Genomic DNA, 23,607 nt, shown 5'->3' with positions numbered 1-23,607 from the left:
GCGTAAGGGGAACGGACAAATCCAGCCTTGTGATTATTTGAAATTTTTTGTTGCGAGAGGGAAGACGTGATCAAGCTCCTTTTCCCCGTCCTCCTGCATCCCAAAATGATCCGTCTCCCAAAGAGTAGCCCCTTAACCCAGCTGCCACAAACCATTCTCAGCTATTCACAGCCTCCTCACTCGAGCAAACTGACCTCTCTGCTGCTTGCCAAAGGGACCACAGGTCACCTCTTACTAGGGAGGACTTTCTTTGTGCAAATAAAGCCACAAAGAGCCACCTGCCAGGTTCTCCATTCACCTTTTAAAAGCAGCACAGGTATGAACAATTGTACTGTCACACACCTCCATGATAATGTAAGCCCCATCCAATAATGTATAGCTGCAGAAACTTCTTTTCCTCTTTAGACCACCTAATGAGCCCAGAGATATGCCCTCATTTATCCACAGATAGCTCTCCTGAAAATCTCCCAGATCTGTAAGAAAAACCTATTTGTTAGCCTGAGCGACGTGGGAACTGAGATTGCTTAACATAGCAGAGCTTTCTTAAGGAAAGGTGCCATTTCTGAACACCAGCTACTCTTGTAACGACTAAAATTCATTATAAAACAAGCAGCAATCATTTTTAAAAACACATATGTTACAACATGCATAGATTCATTTATGCCATTGTACCCATTTCTGACTAGACAAAGCAACAGTAGATGTTTAAAAATAAAATCTGTATTCCAAAAGCAAAGCATTCACTCTCATTCCTGCAAGCCAGATCTGCTGAGTCAGCATTGCTCTGTTCTCTGGCTCCAACTCTAACAAATCCATTTGATTCTCTTGTAACAATGAAGCATCTGTTTTACTTTCGTTACTAGAAAAATTGATAACCAAAAGAATTCCATGACTTTTACTCAAGAACGTAAAGATGAGATATACCTGTCAGCCTGACACCACCCCTGGTTATTTCATCATTAACACATCAATCGCTCTTGGTTAATAATAATAAAAAAAAAGAAACAAGCAGGTATACACTGGAGAGTATTCACCAAAGTCCTAACCCAAAGGGTATTCACCAGAGTCCATGAAGGGTTAACAACCCTCCAGAGCTTTAATGTCTAAAGCTGAGATTTCCCCTTATGTGAACTGGGAACCTGAGAGCACTGAACCCTCTGACTAGAGGGCTATTTTGTTTGTTTTCTTTACACCAGGCCTTTGCTGTGTTCAGTGACTTGTAACCTCTTAGGTACCTTTCTAATCCTGCCCTCAAGGAATCAAGTTAACGTAACAGAATTGCAGTAGCACATACATTTTGTAAGAAAGGTTGATCTAACCTTACAGAGTATTTTAGCTGGAGAAGAGGTGCTTAAGCTGCTTGGTCAAGAGAACATTACGGAGCTAGAAAAAACTTTCATAAAGGGATTTCTATACTGGTACCAACTTAGGTAATGCCTTAGTTAGACAACAAGTAAGTAAAGTAACAGTTTAAAGAAATGTCAAAAGTTGCTCTGTATCACAGGGCTGCACCTACTTCCTCATCATTACAAACAGGGCAAACAATTTCCATTCACTTGAAAAAAAATTATTCAAAGTAATCAGATTCTAAGACTGTAGAATATAAATAAAGGATATGAGATTTTTAGAAAAGAAACACACACAAAGACAATTAGAAAACACATTGCAGCATACTGAAAATAACCTCTACTCTGAAGAAAGGCTGAGAGAGCTGGAGAAGGGAAGGCTCCGGGGTGACCTTATTGCAGCTTTTCAATACTTAACAGGGGCTTATAAAAAAGATGCAGATCAACTTTTTGCTCAGTCAGATAATGACAAGACAATGGAGAATGGTTTTAAACTAAAAGAGGTGAGATTTAGATTAGATGTTAGGAGGAAATTCTTCACTCAGAGGGCTGCCCAGAGAGGTTGTGGATGCCCTGTCCCTGGAGGTACTCAAGGTCAGGCTGGACAAGATCTTGGGCAACCTGACCTAGTGGGTGGTGTCCCTGCCCATGGCATGGGCTTGAAACTGGGTGATCTTTAAGTTCCCTTCCAACCCAAGCCATTTGATGATTCTGTGGAAAACACTCTCTACAAGTTATAAAAAGAAGGTGTTGAATGTGAAGGAATAATATGAGATGTGTCTAAATAAGACATTAACTAGTTAATCAGGTAAATATAGACCTCTGTCCCCTTGCTCTTTCAAGCATTACAAAAGGAGAAATACAGAATCTTACTCCCAAACAGAGAAAGTATGTTGTGCTCACCTCTGCATTAGTCTATCTAGCTAATATTGATAAGTGAACTAAACATGTAAAGCTAATTTATGCACCTTTTGTTATAACAACATTGTATCTGCAAGCAATCAAACCTGAAGATCCTGAGCCTGTACAAACCTAGAGATTTCTCTGAAGGTTGGGATCTCAGACTTGGATGTTCTTTCTCTTGGTAGCAAATAAACTCCAAAGTTATTTCTGCACTGACTTCCCCCTATCCCTAAAAAAGCTACCACAACTTGCAGGTGAATTTGTTCTCATCCCATTACAAAGGGAGCTAGACCATCAGGAACTCACAGAAATCCTTCTGTAAAATTGTTTGTCTGTATAGCTTCATAAACCACAGCATCAGGTAATTACTAGCTTTGATCAGCTCAAAGAGATGAAAGATGATTCACCAAGAATCATAAAAAATATGCAATATAAAATAAGAAACACTTAAAAGGCAACTTATTTTGAATAAAATAATACTTTTTTTTTTTTACCATGATATTCACTTCAGTGTTTTGCATGGTGAAGCAGTTTCTTAAATAGAATAGTTGAGATAGCTTTATCAATTAAACACAAGAGAAACGTGTTCACAATTGTAAAAGTTGGTTCTTAGCTTGCATAACAGTGTCAAAAGGAAGGCAAAGCTTGCTGATGAAAGGCTGTATATTCAGCTCTGGGCAGAGGAACAAATTGTTTTCAGTATGGCAATAGCGCTGCAATCCTGTAATGCCTCTTCATTTTAGCCTACATGCTAAATGGATAAAGTTTAGGAACAGCAGTGGTCACTTGAACAAATGTTATGTTGTGGAGAGTTTGTCTGAGGCTTGACTCCTCCTGCCTACTACAATCCTTTAGGTAAGTAAATAAGTAAGTGTTCAACAAGAAACTTGATTCATATGATCCGACTTTAAAAAGTTTTCTGTGGAGAAAGGATCCGTCTGTCCTATTCAATACCAAGCTAATTGCCCTGGAAAAGGAGATGAGTAGTGAGGTGATACAAACTGATTCATTCATATGTTAAAGACAAGGAACAAGTACAAGAGCTCCAGGCAAGTCTGAACACTGACAGAAAAAAAAAAAAGGGGAAAAAAAAAAAAGTTGAATTTCAGGATAAATAAAGCAACGCACATGGAATGAGAAAAAAAAAAAAAAAGTCCCAGCTTCACAGTGAAGAAGTAAGCAATGAAGAAAATGAGACCTTAGTTATAAAGGATCTATGAAAAAGTCAGCTCAAAAACTAGTAGTGGTCAGAAAAACAAATGACAAGTAGGGAAGAAACATAAAAGGAAAAACAGCATCATTACTCTTGCATCTTGAAAGCTTTTTAACATGAGACAATTAGAATGTGATGTATGGAAAGGATACATGGGTGGCCAAAAGTTTACAAGGCCTTCTCCACGAGGCACAGTTAAATAGACTCTTACCTTCTTTAAGCTGTGAAGCCTGAAAGGGGTAGGGCAAAACTAAAAACGAGGAGTGTAATCAAGTTGTACACTGTTTTTTCCAGGAAAACAACAACAAAAAAAACCACCACTTAGAGCTGTAAAAACCACAATGTGAAAGGCAAATAAATAAATTTGACTTGGGATAAGCTGTAGGCAAGCTATGGAAATCCTTGACATATGCTAAGAAGCTGTCAAGGATTTTAAGAGACTGGATGAATCAATGAAAGAGCCATCCAACCAAGGACTTTACATACTGACACAGCACTTCTGGCTCAGATCTGTGAACTGAAAAAAAATCCCTGGCAGTGAGCAGTGTATTCTGTGTAAAGAGACGTTTAGGCCATCTTAATATTCTTTCCAAGGTGTCAACAGGCAGAAAATATAATGGGCTAGATGGATTTTGGTCTGATTCGGTACAGCCATTCTTACTGTTCAGTAATCTGACTGTTAACCATCCACACCAGAAAAGCAGACTGGCTCGAGTCATCTCATTTTTATTATGAGGGAAGTAAAAGCTCCTCAGTCCTGACCCAGGTATGTGAGGTGTACATAATGGACAGTTTACCGTTTAGGAAGTATCTACAGAGAGTAGCTGAGGAAGAAAAAGAAACATAACTATGGGAACCCTTAGCGATGATCTGCACCAAATGCTCAATATATGAACATGAAATCTGTTTATAAATCCAAGGAAGAGATACACAGGAGAACAGGAAAAGTATATTTAATTTTCTATTAAACTTCCAACCAGAATACATTTTCCCAAAACAAAAGTTAAAGCTTTTACATTACTGATAAGAAATTCATAATGATCAACACCAGATTTTCTCAGGAGAAAACAGGTAAATATTGGTTACATTCCCTCTCTGCTCTCCTAGCAAACCATATCTTTACTCAGGGCTAAGTATAATCAAATGCTACGAATCTCAAAGCAACATTCTAGTTGCTACCTAATTTGGGGTAGTTTTGTTTTAATTCCAAAGTCATAATAAGAAAAGTATTTTATAGCAAATTCATAAAGCCTATTCTAAAAAAAATGTTGGAGATCCCCTTTATAAGACCATTTTAATTTAAGCAGCAGCAAATTTGTTAGAATGTGAGTCTGAAAGCATTTGCGTGACCTGCTATTAGTCTTTTAAAAATGCAACTTTAATTGATTTGTCAAACTGTCTGTAACCTTCCTCGCTCTCTTCCCAACTAATCTGGGCAACAATAAGCAGCCTCATTCAACTCTAAGTTTTATTTTTTTAAAAAAGATTAAAACAAAAATGTTGTTTCCATGATAGCCCCCATATACCATTTGAAAGAGTTAGTGCCTCAAGCTTAGCCTAAAAACCTTTGCCATATACAAACTGACGGAATTGATTAAGAGAATTAAGGTCTCTAACCAAAGAATTTAGGTGAGAGAGGTCCAATCAAGCCCAGCCTTTGCCATATTGTCAATGTTTAGTTTCATTCTAATCTGTTGTCAAGAGTATCAATTACTGACTGTTTACTTTAGCAAGCTCAAAGTTTAGCTTTGCCTGGCTGAAGTTGTAGGTTCTGAAGTTTCATCGCCATGCCCATGTTACCAGAAACCTTCAATTTACCTTGAAAGAAAGCCTAGAAAATAAAAGAAAGAAAAATTGTATGAAATGCAATACAACACACTACCCCAAACATACCCCTCCCCAAAGTTATAGGTTATTATATATGTGGAGGTCTTGGCCTGCAGTATTAGAATTCTAACAGTTCTAGCGGACACCTCACATTATTGTACAATTCTATCTTCTGACACTGAAAGGTCAAATAATAACCTCAGAGAGTTTATATTTGTGATACCTAAAGAGAATAAATTTGATAATGGCATGTTTCTTGCATTATCAGAAAGTGGTCCCAACAGAGAGCTGACATTCCTTCTTTCCGAAGTCCCACTGCAAATAGTAGCTTCCCCCTTTCTCTACAAACCAAGCACTGTTGTATCTGCTTCTGGATTATGCAAAGGATGTCTGAGACAATACTTGTTCAGAAAAGTACAAACTGCTGAAGTCAGATTTATTGAGAAAAGCAAAGACCGATTTATTCAGAGTCAAGAATTTTCCCTTTTTCAGATCAGCCATGGCAGTTTTAGAAGAGTGGATTTATTTAAAACAATTTAAACTTAATTATGCTCAAAAAAGCCCCCAAAATATCAATACTATTATCCTTTCATCTTTACTATACTTACTGTCTGAGGATTCATTTTGCCAGTCATCAGAGCTAACAGATCAGCGTCAGCCATTGTAATTGTACAATCCGCCTTCTTATCTGTAAGACAGAGTTGACTATGAAGATTCAAACTTAAAAATAGAACAGTAACACGAGCTACAACTCCCTGAAGAATCCGTTGATACTACAGTTCAGCACTATGGTATCTCAAGTACCTACAAGTAAGGGCCATTAAAAATTATCAGCAAGAGATCATCATAGGAACCAACAGGCACCTGTGGCACCTTGTAGCACAGACCATCCCAACACTGAACAAAGATGGACCTTTCTGAAAGCTGCTAGGCAAGGTTATTGATTACAAATAGAAAATAAAATTCTTGTAATCAGATAATGCTAATTACAGGTGTTCACAGTCATCTTAAGTTTTATCAAGCTTAAATTTTCTAGTATTAAGAACTTCTCAGAATAAATGTGTTTTCCCCTGTGACACACAGTCAAGATATTTATCACTGACATTTCATGCATTTTCTGCCCCATCCTTCAGTGGGAATGTGCATTCTAGAAAATCTCATCTGAAATAATTCAAATCCAGAAGCTTCTGGCGTCTTCTTAACAGAAATGAGCTTGAAAAGGTATTTTTAGAAGCTCAGATGTAAGTATTAAAACATGTTACAATGGGCTAAAATCTGCACCCAGCTTTTCCTACAGTCACCACATTACTAAAGTCAAGTCTTTGAAAAACTGTGGTATGAACAACAGAGAACAGTACTCTTCTTTCTGTAATACCTTAAATAAATGAATTTAAATAAAATCTCCTTTCACATTTTTAATTAAAAGCTCTATAAGCTTTATGATGAAGGTTCATGGATACGTAAGATTCTGAGGACAGACTGTCTTTGTCTTTTTATTTACAGGACATTAATAGGATGCAGGCATTTTATTAACAGCATGCAGGTATTAAACAAGACACTTTCATGGCAAGTGTTCAAATCGTTTGTTTCCAATACCTTTAATGGAAACCCACCAGTCCTTGTGTTTTATTTATGTCTGCCTTTTTTAAAATGGAACTTGGAAGTTTCTGTCAGCCAGTGCAGTATTGAAATCTGTCATTTTATTGCTTAACTACCTGCCGAAGAGAAGTAACTGGACTAGATAGACCAGCCTAACACCTACCAGAGTCTCCAACAAAGCACCTGAAAAAACAGGTACAAATCAGAACTCTGGCCCAAATTTTATGAGAAAGAAAAAAAGTTTTGGTTTTGTATTCTAGTTCTTGCAGGAGTCATGTGACGTATCTGTCTGGAGCCTCTAAGAAAATACACAACTAACCAAACAGAATTCACAGTGGAACAGATTTAAATCTTTATCTTAAAGGTCATGGATTAAAAGTATTGGAAATGAGAAAACTTTAAAATTAAGGTAGCTCGAACCCCAGTTTTATTCAAGGTCACTACAGCTTTCGCAGAGCATGAACTGATAATCTTCACATTCATTTCATGTGTTTTCCGCAGTGATATAATAAAATAGCACTGACCTGAATTAACTGCCACAGAGCCTTTTCCATTTTTCACATCTACTACCCAAGTTGCTTCTTTCCCACCAGGACCATCTTTTATTTTGAAGGCAAAGACACCACCAATTTTCTTGACAAATTGCTCTCCTTCCTGTAATGACCATGTAATGTGCACATTATTCATTTTCTTCAGAGGAATTTTAAAATAGAAACAGAATACTTAAAAAAAAAAATCTTTACTCTTTCTACTAACAAAAATATTTGTTTTCCTCTACTAGGCTTTATTTGAACAACCTTTAAGAAAAAAGAAAAAAACTTTATGATTATCTATCTCTATTAAAATCTGTTAAACGAACAAACAACTGTCGTAACAGTCTTGTCTTGCTGTAGGTCTCACAAAATACAATTTCTTCTTTTAATTACACTTACAAAGCAAGCAACAGACACCAAACTTGTGTTAGTTAGCAAGCTCCTCGCATGTGACCTAAACTTGCCTTTACTGAAATACTCTTATATAGTTAGGAGATGTCTGAAAGAAATCCTTTATAACCATGGTACAGAAAATAAAGATTTCTGACAGTGAAGGTTGAAGTTGTACTATTTGTTTCAACAAGTAGTACTAAGAAAGTGACTTATGCTACTGTATTTCCTTCAGGGTTTGCACGTGTTCTGTCATAAGTTAAAAAGGTATTACAGGTAAAAGTAGTAGTCAAATACCTCTTCGAGCTTCTTTTCAATCTCTTTGAAGACCAAATGTGACTTAAATCCATCAACAGCTGCACTGAGAGGCACAGCTGCAACACGACCAGTGCTGAAATGCAAAATAATAATAATAATTTATGTATCTTTAATCATATTTTCAACACCTTCAAATTATTGTGAATAGGCCTAACACCACTGAGAACAGCCCCACTACAACAGTTCAGCAATACAGAACAACTACATCTTATCTAAGCGAAGCTTACTCTCTGATGGGCTAGACAGTCTGTGTTACAATCACTTCAATCACTGTGTGTGAAGACAGAAACAGCATATGCACCATCTCAAGAACTATTTTTTTGACAAAACAAAGTCCTTTAGGAAATGTGTCCAGAAGTTTAGCTGTCATATTTCCTGAAGTGGTCCTCCTTTCTGACATCTTACTTAGTAACTACTTTTGGTCCAATTATTTCAAAGTCTTACTGAAAAAAAAAGTTAAAGTGACAGAATCGCTTATAAAATGTTGCTAGAACTTATCTGTGTACTACTAAGAGTGATGTATCCCTGTGTTTGCTAGGTCAGCAATAGTAAGGACTGTGTGATTTGAGGACACATGCACAATTTTGCTAATAAACTAAGGTTGAAGTAACAGGATGTAAAACTGTAAGGTATCAACAAAAAAGCAGATTTGTTTTAAGAACTGATCCAAAATGAATCAAGTTCTGCTATCATTTACCGTGATATAAATTCTTGGCAACTTCAGCTAGAGCCACTAATTACAGGCCAGATCTCAATCTAATGATTAGGTCCATGAGCACTGGTGTAGAAAAAAAATGTATGAAATACCTTCATAACCATAAAATGCCACCACCTTTCCCTTCCTTACGCAATGCCCAACATTCAGTTACATAAGTGGGGTATGAACAGATCACCTGCACTGTTTCATTCCAAAGTCTTTTGTACGTTAGTGCAACTCCCTGTGCCAGGTATTTCCCGCATACAAAGCCTTTGGGAGAACTGAAGATTTCTAAGCCTTGTAATGTAAGAGACGTTAAGATTTCTCTACACTGAAGAAATAGTTAAGAAAATTCTCAGTACTGATAAAGGTCAAGTCACCTGTAGTAAGTAACACCATTTCTTCAAGAGAAGCATCATCTATACAAGCAAAGCTTTTCCTGACTGACAAGAAGGCACTACTACTTTCAGTATCTCAAGGTTAATGGTGTACATATAGCAACAGATTCCCTGTTCTGTAAAATTACAAGTTTTTTTTTTTTAAAAAAAAAAAAAAAAATGATAAAGCCCAATGCAATGGATAAGTGTATTAACGACAAATCTCCCTTCCGACTTAAAGCCATATAACAACACCCACTCACATTTTGTGAGCATGGTTGAAAAGACCCCATGAGCAGACCCGAGTTTTCCCCATCACATACATTTTCTCACATGGCCTATCCTCTTGCAGACTAAGGAAGTGACAGGATTAGAGCTACTGACACTACACTACAAAAAGCTACTTGATGCAGCCTCTCAAAGTTCAATTGCTACTCTCATTACAGACTATTGTCACACCCCAGGAACTGTCCAACTAAAACAGATATTTTAAAACATGGGTTGGGATGGGAATATTTCTTTCTGGAGGCCCACCACAACACATTTTACCACTCAGAGTTTTTTAGAAAAAGCGTAAAATACTGGTATTAAGCTTTAAAACCCCCCAAAAAACATCCACAAATAGTAGCTCCATTTTTCTAAACAAGGCACAAAGTGAAAATGCACAGGAAACTGCTAAAAAAGTCTCTTCTGAGATGCTGGTATACTTATAAAATTTTGTATTTTCTCAATTCCTGTCCATCTTAGCTTACAATTACAGCAGAGTCTGAGGGGGCTTCATAGCAGCGTTCCCCTCTCACTCTGAAGCAGGCTACAACTGCAAATAAAAATTCTTTTGCCAGAACTAGATGAATAACATGCCTGAGTTTAACAGGTACTTAGAATACCCTGTGTAACACCTACGGGGGAGACCCAATTCGTCATGAAGTCAGACCCATAATAATTTTAGCAGTGAAAGCACTGGATCTCTCTATTCCGACAGATGCTGCACTTTTTTTCTTTTTTTTGACAAGGCCCTAGATTCAATTAATTCCCTCAAATCCTGTTTCATTCTTAGAAGTGTGGTATGGGGGTTATTTTCGCTTTTTATTTTTTCCTCCAAACATTAGATTTGTCCTTAAATTAAAGCAGAGGAAATCACGCAGGCCAGAAATGGGGCATTTTGCTCTTTTTGCCACGGAGCTCACCCTGCTCATTGTTTGTCAGGCTCTAACTCACAACCTCCGCCTACAGCTGCGGGTCCCCACCAAGTCCAGCTCTTCCTGTGAAGGACCAGCTTTCCTTCACAGCTCTTCCTTGCGGGGAGAGCAACGACGACCCTTAAACAAATCTGGGGTGGAAACGCGAACGTTTGGAGACCTCGGGACAGAAAGGCGACACCCCCACAGAGGCCTCGGTTCCGAGGCCAGCCCCGGCCCCCTCAGCTCGGCCGGGTCTCGCTCGTCCCCCCTCCCCCGGGGCGGCGCAGGAGGCCGGGGCCGGGTCTCACCTGCGGGCCGGGGGGAAGCCCATGCCGTACAGCGTGACCACCGCCGCGCCGCCCAGGCCCAGGTTGTGCTGCAGCGCCACCTTCGCCCCCGGCACCTGCCTCCCGCCGGCCAGGCCGCGCAGCTGCCAGCAGAGTTCGGCGCACTGCGCCAGGCCTGAAAGATGGAGCACAGAGCGCGTCGCCGCCCCGCCGCCATCTTCCCGGCGGGGAGCGGCCCCTGAGGGGAGCGCTGCCCGCCTCGGTGCGGCTCCGGCGGGGCTGTGGAGAAAAGTGCTGTTTACACGCACGCACACACACGAGTAATGCAGCTGGGTGGGCTCCAGTGTAACGCTAAGGCTACACGGCTCTCACTCCTCTACCTGACCTCCATCATCACAGGAGAGTATCTTCTGGGCTGTCAGTGCGAGCTGTCTTACAAATAATTATCAAGCACGACTCAGCACTGGCTTTTGAATCCCCAAGACATAAACGTGTGACAACCATACCTATCTCAAGGCAGACACATCTGCTACCACATCCTTACAGCAATGCTCTAACATCTACTCCAAGTACCTCAGAAGCACGCATTGAGCTCGCCTCACCATCGTGGCATGCATCTCGGAGAAATTTAAATTCATGTGCTAACTCTAACAAAAAAATGTGACAAGATCTTCTGAAAACATTTTTCTCCTGCACTATGGATGCCTACTATTACAAATGCCCATAACAAGTTAGCACTATACTACAACAGAAGAGTCCTAGAATACATAATTGTGATTAAGATTACTGCTGCGCCAAGCTCAGTAATGTAAGGAAGTAACACCAACAGGTATGCTCCATGAACTTCCTTCCCTAATAAAATATTAAATGAATACATGCAGTATGATTTAAGAATATGAAGTCTTCACAGCTCAGCTAACTAGAAAGATTATTTTGGGAGGCTGAAAACAAAGATGAATTCCTTTTCACTAGTCTTCATTTCAAGGTTACATTTACCTGTTGCCTCCCCCTACCATTCCATCAGCCATTTCTGCAATTCTCATCCACTTCACGTTTCTTCCCCCTTACCATCCACAGAACCCTGTCCCTTTCCATAGGCACCTACACAGTCCTTTGGGCAAGACAGGCAGAACCTGCATTTTATGCACTGAATTTTACATGTTGCCAAGTTAAACATTATGGAAGGGATGAGTAAGAAGTTTTATAATTCCAGTCATTTATGAGAGTTAGCGGGTTCCATACACACACTCTCAGCTTCAAGGAGAGAACGTGTACCATGGGACATCCTGCCCTGGAGTGGTTTGGAAAATTAAGATGACTTATAATGACCTCTGATTAGCATATAGCTATCCTCAAGATTGATTTATAGTGAAATTAAGCTGACTGCCTGTAGACATGTAATTTTCTGCATTTTAAAGGCTTTCCCCCTCAATCCATTGACAAAGTCCATTGAAATAGAGAGAAGCACAAATACCAGTAATTGCCTCTACATTTATCACTGTACAAATGACAAAAAATTAACACATACCTAGGAATGAAATTCTTATATCTAGTTACAGATTCCAGTTAAATGAGAACATGGATATGTTCTTCTTCCAACATTTCCTAATTCTCCCCCCCAAATTAACTGGGGATTATCTAGATATTACAGCTATTTAGGCTAAGGTTTGTTGTTTTTCAAAGTTCCTTCTCCAGCTTTCTGCCATGTAATCATTTGCAAGCAAAGAAGGTGAATTATCCTCACAAATCCAAACATGTTATTCAAGAGGCATTTCATAGAAGCAAGCACAGATAGCTTAAAAAATTATACATAGCAAAAAAACACGAAAACTTATGTTGCTGGGAAACAGCGACTAACAGTGAACTTCTGTTGTAATAACATCAGATAAATATTTTGACATCCAAGACTTCACAGAAATAGCTTTATTACAGCTAACAATGGTACAAGCTATTCAAATGTGATAACTATCTCCAAAATCTGAATTCTAAAGGATGACTACATATGAAAATAGTTATTAAAACTACAATCATCAGAAGTTGTACCATTAAGCAATTATTTAGAGAGAAAAAAAAACTGTTTTGTGGGTTGTTTTAATATCAACAGAAAAACAGCTCTATCAAATTAAGCAAGTATTAATGATCTAATTCACACTCCAAGCCTTTTGGTTTGAGCAACTCTGCATGGTCAACTTGCCCTAATACTTGCATTAGTCAGAAATGAGAATCAGCTCTAGAGCTCCTCCTGATCTCCTGAAATCCTCATTTCTTTCATATAAAATACAAGCAGGAAACATCTGTCCAGACAAGAACAGTATCTCATATCTTAATGGCATGACTAAATGAAGTATTTTTGCATTACCTGTAGCACCAAGTGGATGTCCCTTTGAAATCAAGCCACCACTAGGATTAACAACCCATTTTCCTCCATAAGTATTGTCTCCTCTGTCAATCAGTTCACATGCTTTTCCTAGAGAACAGTATTTATAAAAGAAAATAAACAGTATTTATAAAGGAAAAATGTTCATATTTTATATAAATTGTTTTTCAGTTCTACTGGCACTAAGCAAAGATGCTACAAATGCTTTCTGCCAGTCAATAAGAAATACAGATACCACAGATTTTACAAAGGGTAGACTGAAATTTGCCAAATGTTAATGAGACTTGTTGACACTACTGGAGAAAGAATGTGGATTCCACAGTAATATGGAAAAGAAGCAAAATGGCTAGTATCTGATGGCTTTTTTAATTAGCAGTCCAACTGTTTTACTGTCAGAATCAACACAATGAAGCTATTAATTGCTTTATTAATGAAACTACAATGAACATTATGTTTTTTTGTAAAAGAAAGGCTAATTGTAATTTGCAACTGCTGTTAATATATTTTTGATTTATCTGCAATAGAGATTACTTGCAGGATTATCAACACTGGAGAGCTCATGCTTACAAAGATTCATCTGGGTACCATCACACTTCACAAAACAGTAAGTGCTAGATTTTAATTTGCAAAATCACCCATATTTGGATTAAGCCACTTCCCGCCAACCTGCCTCTTGAATTCTCTGATAAGCAAGCATGACACCTAATTGTTCATGGCCCTCAGAAATAAACTAAGCTAGACCGTGGGTCTAGCAGTAATTTATTGGGCAATGTCCAACCCCATTAATACCAAGGGCAACTACATCATATGCAGATAAAGTGCAAATTTGAAGTGGTCAATGGAATGCTGTCCTAGAAGCTCTACTCTAAGTACTTTTTGTTTCTTAGGTTTTGGTTAAGGAAAAAAAAAAAAAAAAAAAAGTAGGGATAGTTTTCAAATTAAATTAATTTTATAGCAAGTTTGTATTTTGATTTACTAACTTTAGCTCTTTGTTCTTTCTTCCTCTACTTCAGCTTAACGTATCTTAACATATATAAATGTGACAGTGTGTGTGTCTGACATAGGTTGCCTGAGCAGGAAGAACAAGAAAATGAGGCCTGCTACAGACTAACAGGAGCAACCTTATGTTTCCAGGCTCTGAGCCTCTTAGGGGACCTCAACTACCCTAGTATCTGCTGGAGGAACAACACAGCCAGGCAGAAGCAGGGAGAGAACTGACAACTTTGTCACACAAGTGTCCTGCTGGGCACAATGCTGAAGATGACCCAACAATGTGCCCTTGCCACAATGAAAGCTAACTGTATCTTGGGCTGCATTAAAACATTAAAATACCAAATAAAATAATCACCAAATAAAATAATCACTCATATGACTAACACTTAGAATTACTTAGCATCCAGCCTATTAGTTCCCAGTCCTTCAGCAGACAGTTCTCCCCTTAACTAGTTCCCTGGTCTTTTATTCTTGTACCAGCTTCTTCAACCTACTTGACTAATGTCAAAGTCTAAAAAACAAATAAAAATATACTGCTGCATTTCCTGTATTTACACCATACTTCTGCCATTAAATGAGAATGTCAGGTTAGTCTTGCACATCTAAATCCACATGGTAATTTATACCACTCCATTAATCTCTAAGTCTAATTAGTCTGTCCTTCCAAGGTAAGTTTCACACACTTTGAGGTCAGACAGACTGAAAGTTGGAGAGAACTGCACAATTAAATAGTTACCAATTTACCATACACAATACTCATTAGTCAAATAGAGGAGAACCATTAGAATTATACTGCATCTTTGATTAAAGGAATTAAGCTAAAATGCTTAAAATATATTTAATAATGTCAATAATTTTCCATATTACTGAAGATACCATAAAAATACAGCAAAGAAGGCAGGAAAGAGTAAGCATTTAAGGTAAAGCATTAGAAGACCTACAAACAAATAAAATAAACTTTCCTGAAAACCTATAAAGTTGTTTCATTGAGAATGCTCAGACTTAATGCAACACACCATCTAGTGACAGTTTATGATATTTTCTCAAATTGCTTAGAAACAAATTGAAGAAAGACTGCATCAGATGATTATCTGTGCAACACATGAATAATTTGGCATTTGGACAGATTAAATACTGAAGTAGCAGTTCAATGCATTATTTGAAATCAGACTAAAACCTCTTAAACTGAAAACTTTATTAGTTTGACTTACATGCATAAAATTAATTTCCATTACACTAATTTAGACAGACGAGCATTGTTACATAGTTCATTTTAGAACCTCTGCCAACAACTCTCTGTATTTTCAAAGACAAAGATGTTTCAAGATTTTTAAGAGATACAAAGTCAGATAACTTGTTTAGGCCCTCTATAGGTAATTCTTATTTATTTTTATCTTCCTCAAAAGGAAACAAAAAGATGGGTGGAAATCTCAGGGTAAATAAGAACATATCCCTGAAAAAGGTTGTAATTTTGAGAAAGATTAGAGTTCTTAATCTCCTTGTCCTTCTTGCTTAGGAGAGCCACTCCTGCACAAGCTAGCCATATGATTTTATATAGCTGCCCAACACTTCTATCTGCCTTGTGTACTTCTCTAGAAGTCACAGTAACTTGTGAAATGAACTCTACACTTTATTGGTCTTCTTTACATTACTACATTGCTAGCTTGCTTTTTCCTCTTAGGAGGTGAGCAATAAGATATTCCAATATATAAGATGTCTAGCGTACAACTCAAAGTTCTAATTATAGGAAAAGGCTAAAAAGATATTTTTAACACTATCAATTTTATTAAAACAATGATCTTCACTGATGCTATTACCTTCTGGACAGAGTCCAAGAGCTTCATAGGTAATGAGCTCATTAACTGAGAAACAGTCATGGAGTTCAATCACATCAACATCAGCAGGTTGTAGGCCTGCTTTTTCAAAACATTTTTCTGCAGCTCTTTTAGTCATATCATAACCAACCTACAAGAAGAAGAAATCACAAGTTAAAATATCATTAAAGAAGTAATTGATTTCATTTCTATGCTTCATTTTTAATGTGCCTCTATTTATCCTGTAAGTGAAAATAACCTGTCACAGGTGGCATTCTAATGTACTTTAATGAATCTTATGTCATAGCCTTTAATTTCCATATAGTATGAACTATATAAAAAGAAATAACACATTCTAAACCAGATGTTGGCATGCAGAAACTTTTCTACGGCAGTTCCTTTATTTTCTCAACCTTGCTTACTAGCCAAATTGCTCCTTTGCATGACTTTGTCTCTAGTGGGTATTCTAATGGTTTGACTTTAATCCAATTATTTTGGTCAGTTTGCAGTGGGATTTAAATTTTGCAGTTCAAGTCTTTCTGTTCATTCTGCTTAAGTAATCATGACCATACCTGACATAGTATTTCAGCTCCAATACAGCACAGACATAAGTAAAATAGGTTCACATGAGACAAACTACATTTTTTTCTGTTCAAACTGTTAATAGGTAGCCTCTAAATAATTTGTTGAAAACTAGATTTTAAATACTTATAGATTTCTTACTGATATTCCATAACTGTACTGTTTGTTCACTCCACCTGCCCGAATGAGTCTTTTTACATTAATTATAACTTGTTTGCTTACTAACATGGAAATATCTATAGGATCGTCAGGACTCCCAGGTACTAAAAAGGAAATTCCGAACATCACAGAATACAGGACTGTAAACCTACCATCTTCAAACAACTTTTCTCTTCAAATGTGCTTGGATAATCAGTAGCCATCACCTGGGCTAGAATTTCCACAGCTTGAGACTGTAAATTATGCTCTTTTACAAACTCCTCATTAGCCAGAATTGCAGCTGCAGCACCATTTGTTGTTGGACTAATTGAAAGGAAAATAATGTCATTCTAAATTATTAATGTCAATCTTCCATAGAAGTACATTTGAAAACAAAGAAAATAAAACATTTTGGCTGATGCCACTGAAACTATGAATTTCAGGAGTGTTTGCAGGAAATGTTCAATTTTTAATGCTACTTCAGTAATACTTATACAACATTTGAACACTATGACATCTAAAAAGTAGAAAACATTTAAAATTATCTGTAACTTTTAATTTAGAAGTAAACAGACTTATTTAAATAGGTGTGCTACCACATTTGTCAGAGTATCAAGATTTATTTCACAATGCTAAGTCATCTCCTTACCAACACTGTAAGACAGTCAAGTAATCAAAAATTTTGCGAGAATGCAGAACTTCATCTAATGTATACTCCTCTTGGAACTGGGAATACCTACAAAAAAAAAAAAAAGCTATTTTTAGTTTCAGTATAACCCTTATTAATATATCATCAGGCAACTGTATAGCTGTTTTTACTAACTACAAGATATAGGATAAAGAATTTATTCTAGGTATAGTTCCTGTTCCATAATAAAGAATATACTCTGCTAGGTATTTCTAAAATAATATCCAATTTTACATGAATTTCATAGCAGCAAGATATTATACTGAGGTGGAGTACTTTACTCACGGGTTGTTGGTTGAATGACTATGATTCTTCCATGCAATTTTTGCGAAGTATTCTGGATTTGTCCCTGGAAGGAGAAAGAAAGCTGTGTTGAAATACCTGGTTTACACACTCAGTGCTATCATAACTTTTTATATATTGTATTAGTGTCATAAGAATTTGACCTTCACAAGCATTTTTACAAGAGACTCATTGTATTGAAACTGTCTTTAGAACTCAACATAGGTGTAAGAACTAGATAAAAACTACTAATACTGATTAAGTTTTAGTTAACAACATTCTACTTGGACATTGAACACTCAGTAACATAACAGAGAAAATAAGCACGTTTTATGTGAGGTATTACTATATTGCTGGAACTTGAACACTTGTTTCATAGCAGAACAAAACATCTGTGGTGAAATATTGGACTCTTAATTTTTTTTTTTTCCATAAACTAGCCTAAACATACATATAAATAAAACATGGACTGGACATGCTACCTGGGAGGCAATTCCCTTATCTGGTGAGAGTGTAAGAAATGACAGTGACAACAGCCTAATCCTATAATATTTAATCAAACACTCAAAAGTTTTTGTAACAAAATTCAGTCACAAGCCTACCTACCCATCCTAAGACAAAAGGACAGAATGCAGAAAGTTATGCAATCACATTGCACAGACCTTCAAGAAGCACAAGCAATACAATTAAAGTAACTAGCACTCTATCACAGGCTTAATTTTATTTCCCAATTGTATTGATAGCCTATCCCTCACCTACTTTTCTGTAGACAACCCTACACCCAACACAACTATGCAGTTGTAGCGCTCATATAAAAGAGAGAACACTGAATGCTTTTTTATTTTTTTATTTTTTTAAAAAAAAGAAATTGTAGTGTATATATTTTAAATCACTTCATTAAAAGATGATAATGGCAAAACATATTTTGACAATACCGTATTTCTCCATATGTTCTTTGCCAGCATTTGCAAACATCTGAGGTGCTACTGGAGCACTTGCTAAGCCATATTTATCTATCATGATTTCCAAATGTTTGTCCAATGGATTAGTTCTGTCCGTAAACTAAAAAGAAAAATAGTTAAAAAGCAAGTCATAATTTCCTCATGTTTACAACATCGCCACAAAAGCGCCATGGATTTCAAGCAAAATAGAGGGTTTCTTGATATTTTAACAATTCCACTAGTCTATGTGTTGCGCTTCAGCAACACGTTTTGAAGCTTTCATGATATCTCAACTGTGAGAGTAAACAAGCAGAAAACAATTAGCATTGTCATAATGACGCTGATTTGTGGCAAGGACCACCATTATCTGATTTTTATCACTACTTTCAAAAGAGCACTTTGGGTATTTTTCACCTCAACTTAAAACTCTATAGTTAATATAATCCCAAGTTATAAAATTAATACTTCATTTTCAGTCAAAGCTTAGATGCACTACTGTAAAGCATATTAAGATTAACTCTGACTCATTTCAATTAGTTGTTTAATTTACCATTTCTCACCCAAACCTCTGCATAGATTATTGGATTTCACGGTTCTGTACTTAAATGAGATAAGGACTTGCCATAAGGCAAAACACAAGCCCCATACTTCTCCAATAAAAACAAGTAAGAGTCAAAAAGAAAGGTTTACTAAAGCTCCAAGTTTTAGAGAAAGCATGTTAACTAGTCAACTGAGTAAGCCAAAAGTCTTGAATTCTTTCTTTAATTTGTTCTGTCATTTTGAGAAAGATGCATCAAATGCTCAACGCTTCAGTATCCTACCTGGTATTTTAATTATTTCCTATTAACCCCAACTTAAAATATCTTTGTAAAGTACTAAAAGCCTGACAGACTACATAAAATTAGTTCTAAAACATACAAAATTTCCATATCTGAGCTGTAATCACAGTCATAAAATTCATTACAAGTTTCTGTGATTTAAAAAAAAAAAAAAATAGGTTTCTCATAATTATGTAGGGAAACATGTTAAAGAGGCTGTTATTTATAAGGATGTCAGAGAATTAAGAGTTTTTTTCCATCTACTAATGCAGTGAAATGTATAAAGTTTTCAGACACTTACACCTGCAGGAATGGATCCTTTTGACATTTTCTCAAAGCCAAGTGCCAGAACACAGTCTGCCAAACCTTAAAATAAAAGTTTTGGCTATTTGAAACACAACTTAAATATAAATGACAATGTGTACTATCAGTTATCTTGTTACAATAAATATCCATAAACATCTACCAGCTGTTCTTCCTCTCTTCTTAATTTTTACAACCAAGTTAAGTTGGAGTGGGAATGGCATTGATACTAAAACATTGATACTGAAGATTAAGAGATCACTAGAGGGTTTGGGGTTATTTTTGAACAGTTCGAGAACAGTTACCTTACATGATCAAGCACTTACACCTCTGTCACGAATACTAGAATAATCATTCCACATGTTACTGCAGTTTTTGTTATAGAAGCATAAGGAATTAAGTGCAAGAAAGTATTAAAATCAACAAAAGAACTGCAGAAAAAGAAGGAACAACTTTTATTTGTACAAGTAAAAAGTATGAATTTCTAGAGCAGAATAACTCACCTCCCTCTACCAGTTGTCTGGCCATGAACAAAGCAGTAGATCCAGTAGCACAGTTATTGTGAACATTAATGATAGGAATGCCAGTTAAACCCAAAGCATGGTAGATGGCCCGTTGTCCACAGGTCGAGTCACCTTTACACAGAGACATAACATAAAATAAGGTACATACTCAAGCTTCATTAGCTAAAAGAAATCCCACTATATGTATACAATGCTATTGGTTAAACTGTAAACTTGAAATTTTGAACCATCATCTTGAGCCGTTAAGTATGCACAGTGCAAGAGCCTTAGAAACAAGATGAAAATCATCAGACCATAAAAACAGAAGTTTGTCCTGCTTCTGCAAAAAACGGTTGTGAATCAATTCAAAGTGATGGGACTGGACAGAAGGGTCGCAGAGGCATGACTTGGAAGCTTCTGCAGGTGTCACAACTAATTAACACTACTTCAGTTACCGTAGTATAGCCATTAATAGAGAAACAGGAAGAAAATAAATGGAAAACTCTCTCCTGTATAGGTATGTGGACACCCCAGTTTTGTCTACATCAGCTGGGAGGCATTAATTTGTAGACATACTCATGTATATACTCTCAACAGGCTAACATGTTACATTAACTCATGGTTATGTTTTAAAAGTATCCATGCAGTTAAAACAGTTATGAATCTCACAGAGCAGAATTTATCTATATCACTTAGAGTTAAGCCCCATCGTCTTCTATGCTCTTGGGCTGAAAGTACTATGACACAATACACAGCTGATCCCCAAAATAACTCTTAAACTCAAGAGCACTGGATAAACAAGCATATCCACTCTAGTGTACAGACTCAACACTCAAAGAAGAATAAAGCTATATTACAATTTTCAAGTCTATTGCCATAAACAGTACAATAAGTAATTTTTTCATCAGTTGAATAAATATACCACCTGACCTTGCTGAAAGTGCTACTTGTATAAAACATATTTGCAAGACAGTTTTTTTGGAATTCTTATGACCAGCAACTAGAACTGTGAACTCCACAAATAAACAGACATAGATCTATGCTTATTAAAAATAATGATAATTAGAAAAGAAAAAAAAAGTTTCAGACAGTTCTACAAATTGACATGATTAAATATTATTATCTGAAATTGATGGGATCCCCCATACTTTATTGACACAGATGTAGATAACATTTATCCATATGTCTGTAAGTCTTACAGAAGCCGTATCCCAACCAAAATACGTTACTCACCATAAACATAACCCACACATGCTTGCTTCACTGCTGAATAGGGAATCCCAGCATCAGCTAAAGCCCTCTGGCCTAAAAAAGTTTAGAAGTTGGGAAGGGAAGGAAAAAAAAAAGTTAGAAGGGAAGGAAAAAAAAAAGAGTTGAAAAAAAAGCAGCTATCACAAACTAGGCTTGCTTGTTTTGACTAGTATGCACAATTCATGCATCTGCATAAACACCAGAGGTGTAAAAATGCCTTAATGTATCATGTGAATGGTTAAAAAAGTCCTGCATCTTAACTCTCTTAAGGACAGTCTTACAGCATTTTGAGTTTCAAGCAAGCTCCTTCACCAGCAAGTGCTATCTAATCTATTCCGTATTTATCTGGTCCCAACAAAAATATGTTTCAGTAGTATAGACAGATGTGAAATGATCTAAGTGTCCAATTCAATCTTAAGCTAGCCTTTTAACTTTAGTACTGAAAGACAGTGATTTTAAGAGGTCAGTTACAGATTTTGTGGAAGTGTTCCTTCTTACCAGTTTTAGATTTGCTTTTTATATGTATCTACTTACTAAACAGTTGTTTCTTCATATGTATAATAAGAAGATTAACTTTAAGACTTAAAATATGTGCCAGCAGTCAAACTGAATGTGTTGTGTTTTTTTTATTCTTATTAAATTACCTGCCTCCTTAGCCAAGTCAGGGTAGTCAAGGCTCTTCTCACTAGGCTTTGCAAACTGACAAGAAAAAAAAAATAAACACAGAACAAATCACAATGAAATTTAATACATCCTTTGCTCAAGTTGGTATGTTTAAAAGCTATATAGGTAACTCAGGAATAGGTTTGTGAAAAAACAGTTAAAAAAAAAATGCAAACAACTTAACTGACCCAAAAGTGCATCCACAAAATCTGCACAATCCCCAGGTGTGACTGCCAGGACCCTGCCATGACTTAAAAAAAGTATCATAGTCCAAGTTTATGGAAGCAGAAGACCATTTTTGCTCAGTCTTAAAGAAGATTCAGACTTGTACGTCAATGGACAATAATGCTGGCCAAAGCCTGTGGATGGGACAGAGGACAACTGCCATCTTCACTGAAGCATTACAATCCATGACTTTATCTTCTCAAAAGCGTTGATAAATACTTCCATTCTACTTTATTTTGCTCTACTCCTATTCACAAGACTTGTTCTTTACACTGAACTTAATTCCTCATAAGCTTCCCTTCAAAGGCTTATTCCACTTCGCTACGAATTGGAACATCGGACTTTGCCCCTCACGGCTGGAGTCCACCAACACATTTGTTTTCTTTTCTATGCCATTTACAAAAGTGTCACTGCTCAAAAAAAAAAAAAAAAAAAAAAAAAAAAAAATCTCTACTTACAGCTCTATGAATAATTTGAGGTTCAGTCATTATATAAAAATACGCTGTCTCCTTACACTTACCTCCCCAGCCCTTGGCAACACTTAGGCGTACTTTCTGCCGTGTCGCCTTTCCTTAACTCAGGCTGAGAACCTTCATGCCGAAAGGCGTGAGAAAAGTCAGTCAGTGAGTTGTAAAGTCTGTACGAGACCTGTTTTAATGATGTTACTGGAGCTAACAAAGAGGTAAAACAGAGCACTGACAACTTTCCAAAAATGAAGGGCACGGCCTGGTGCCTGACAGCTGCACAGGCAGGAACCACGTTGTTTTGTGAGGTATGCTCATTTTTAGCACATCACTCTTAGCACATCACTAGAGAAAGGCTACAATCCTAAAAGCCTTCATAATAAAATGCTTCAGGGGTAATATAGTCTGACAAGTTTTACCCTCCTCTTCCACGCTATCACTCCTACCCACACAGCAACGAAACAAAGCTCTCAAAGCTGTCAATTTGGCTGACTACCGCGGCAAATACCAGCGGTCCAGCTCCACCCGCCGAGCTAGGTTTTAGGAAAGCCCCTCAAGCAGCTGCTCGGCTTTGAAGGGCGCCACGGGAACCGCTCCGGGCTCCTCTCAGACACTCTCCGGGGGGGAACTTGAGGCGGGAAGGAGCCGCCGCCGAGCCAGGCCCCGCGGTGCGGTGCCGGTGCTGGGGCCGGTGCCGGGCGGGCAGCGCCGTACCTTGGTCATGCCAACGCCGACCACGAACACCCGGCGCTGCATCCCGGCGGCAGGACAGGCCCCGGCTTCCCTCACAGATCCCCTGGCAGCAGCCGCAGCTGAGCCTAGCGAAGAGGCGTGACACCGCCACCGCCCCTTTCCCACCCCTTCCTCCTCACGGTGCAGCGCCGAGGGCTCGTC

At 37.4% G+C, this 23,607-nt stretch overlaps 1 protein-coding gene across 2 annotated transcripts; it reads right to left on the bottom strand.

Annotated features, from left to right (window-relative positions):
• Positions 1 to 4,398: 4,398 nt before the first annotated feature.
• SCP2 (sterol carrier protein 2) lies at positions 4,399 to 23,578 on the bottom strand. 2 transcript variants are annotated; one of them, XM_035333830.1, is made up of 16 exons: positions 23,428 to 23,578; positions 22,006 to 22,060; positions 21,344 to 21,415; positions 20,111 to 20,242; positions 19,606 to 19,670; positions 18,481 to 18,607; positions 17,549 to 17,612; positions 17,225 to 17,311; positions 16,749 to 16,899; positions 15,859 to 16,006; positions 13,031 to 13,138; positions 10,693 to 10,846; positions 8,109 to 8,202; positions 7,413 to 7,542; positions 5,898 to 5,977; positions 4,399 to 5,293 (listed from the first exon to the last, which is right to left on the bottom strand). In XM_035333830.1, exons 1-16 carry the CDS (start codon positions 23,467 to 23,469, stop codon positions 5,198 to 5,200), a joined length of 1,605 nt encoding a protein of 534 aa, XP_035189721.1. In that variant the 5' UTR covers positions 23,470 to 23,578; the 3' UTR covers positions 4,399 to 5,197. The 2 variants fall into 2 exon arrangements, with proteins under 2 accessions (XP_035189721.1, XP_035189720.1); XM_035333829.1 differs by lacking the exon at positions 23,428 to 23,578 and adding an exon at positions 22,213 to 22,287.
• Between the last annotated feature and the right edge of the window lie 29 nt (positions 23,579 to 23,607).

This window comes from Oxyura jamaicensis, chromosome 8 (genome assembly GCF_011077185.1).
Source record: "Oxyura jamaicensis isolate SHBP4307 breed ruddy duck chromosome 8, BPBGC_Ojam_1.0, whole genome shotgun sequence".
NCBI lineage: Eukaryota > Metazoa > Chordata > Aves > Anseriformes > Anatidae > Oxyura > Oxyura jamaicensis.
This window is presented reverse-complemented; position numbering and strand designations above follow the sequence as displayed.

Excerpts from the sequence above, each read along its gene's own strand:
- SCP2 (XM_035333829.1), bottom strand. The coding sequence starts at position 22,272 with ATGGCAGGGTCCTGGCAGTCACACCTGGGGATTGTGCAGATTTTGTGG. Across the intron at positions 21,416-22,005 it reads TGACTTGGCTAAGGAGGCAG|GCCAGAGGGCTTTAGCTGAT; the intron begins GTAATTTAATAA and ends AAACTTTTTTAG. Across the intron at positions 13,139-15,858 it reads TCTTGGACTCTGTCCAGAAG|GAAAAGCATGTGAACTGATT; the intron begins GTAATAGCATCA and ends ACTGTTCTCTAG.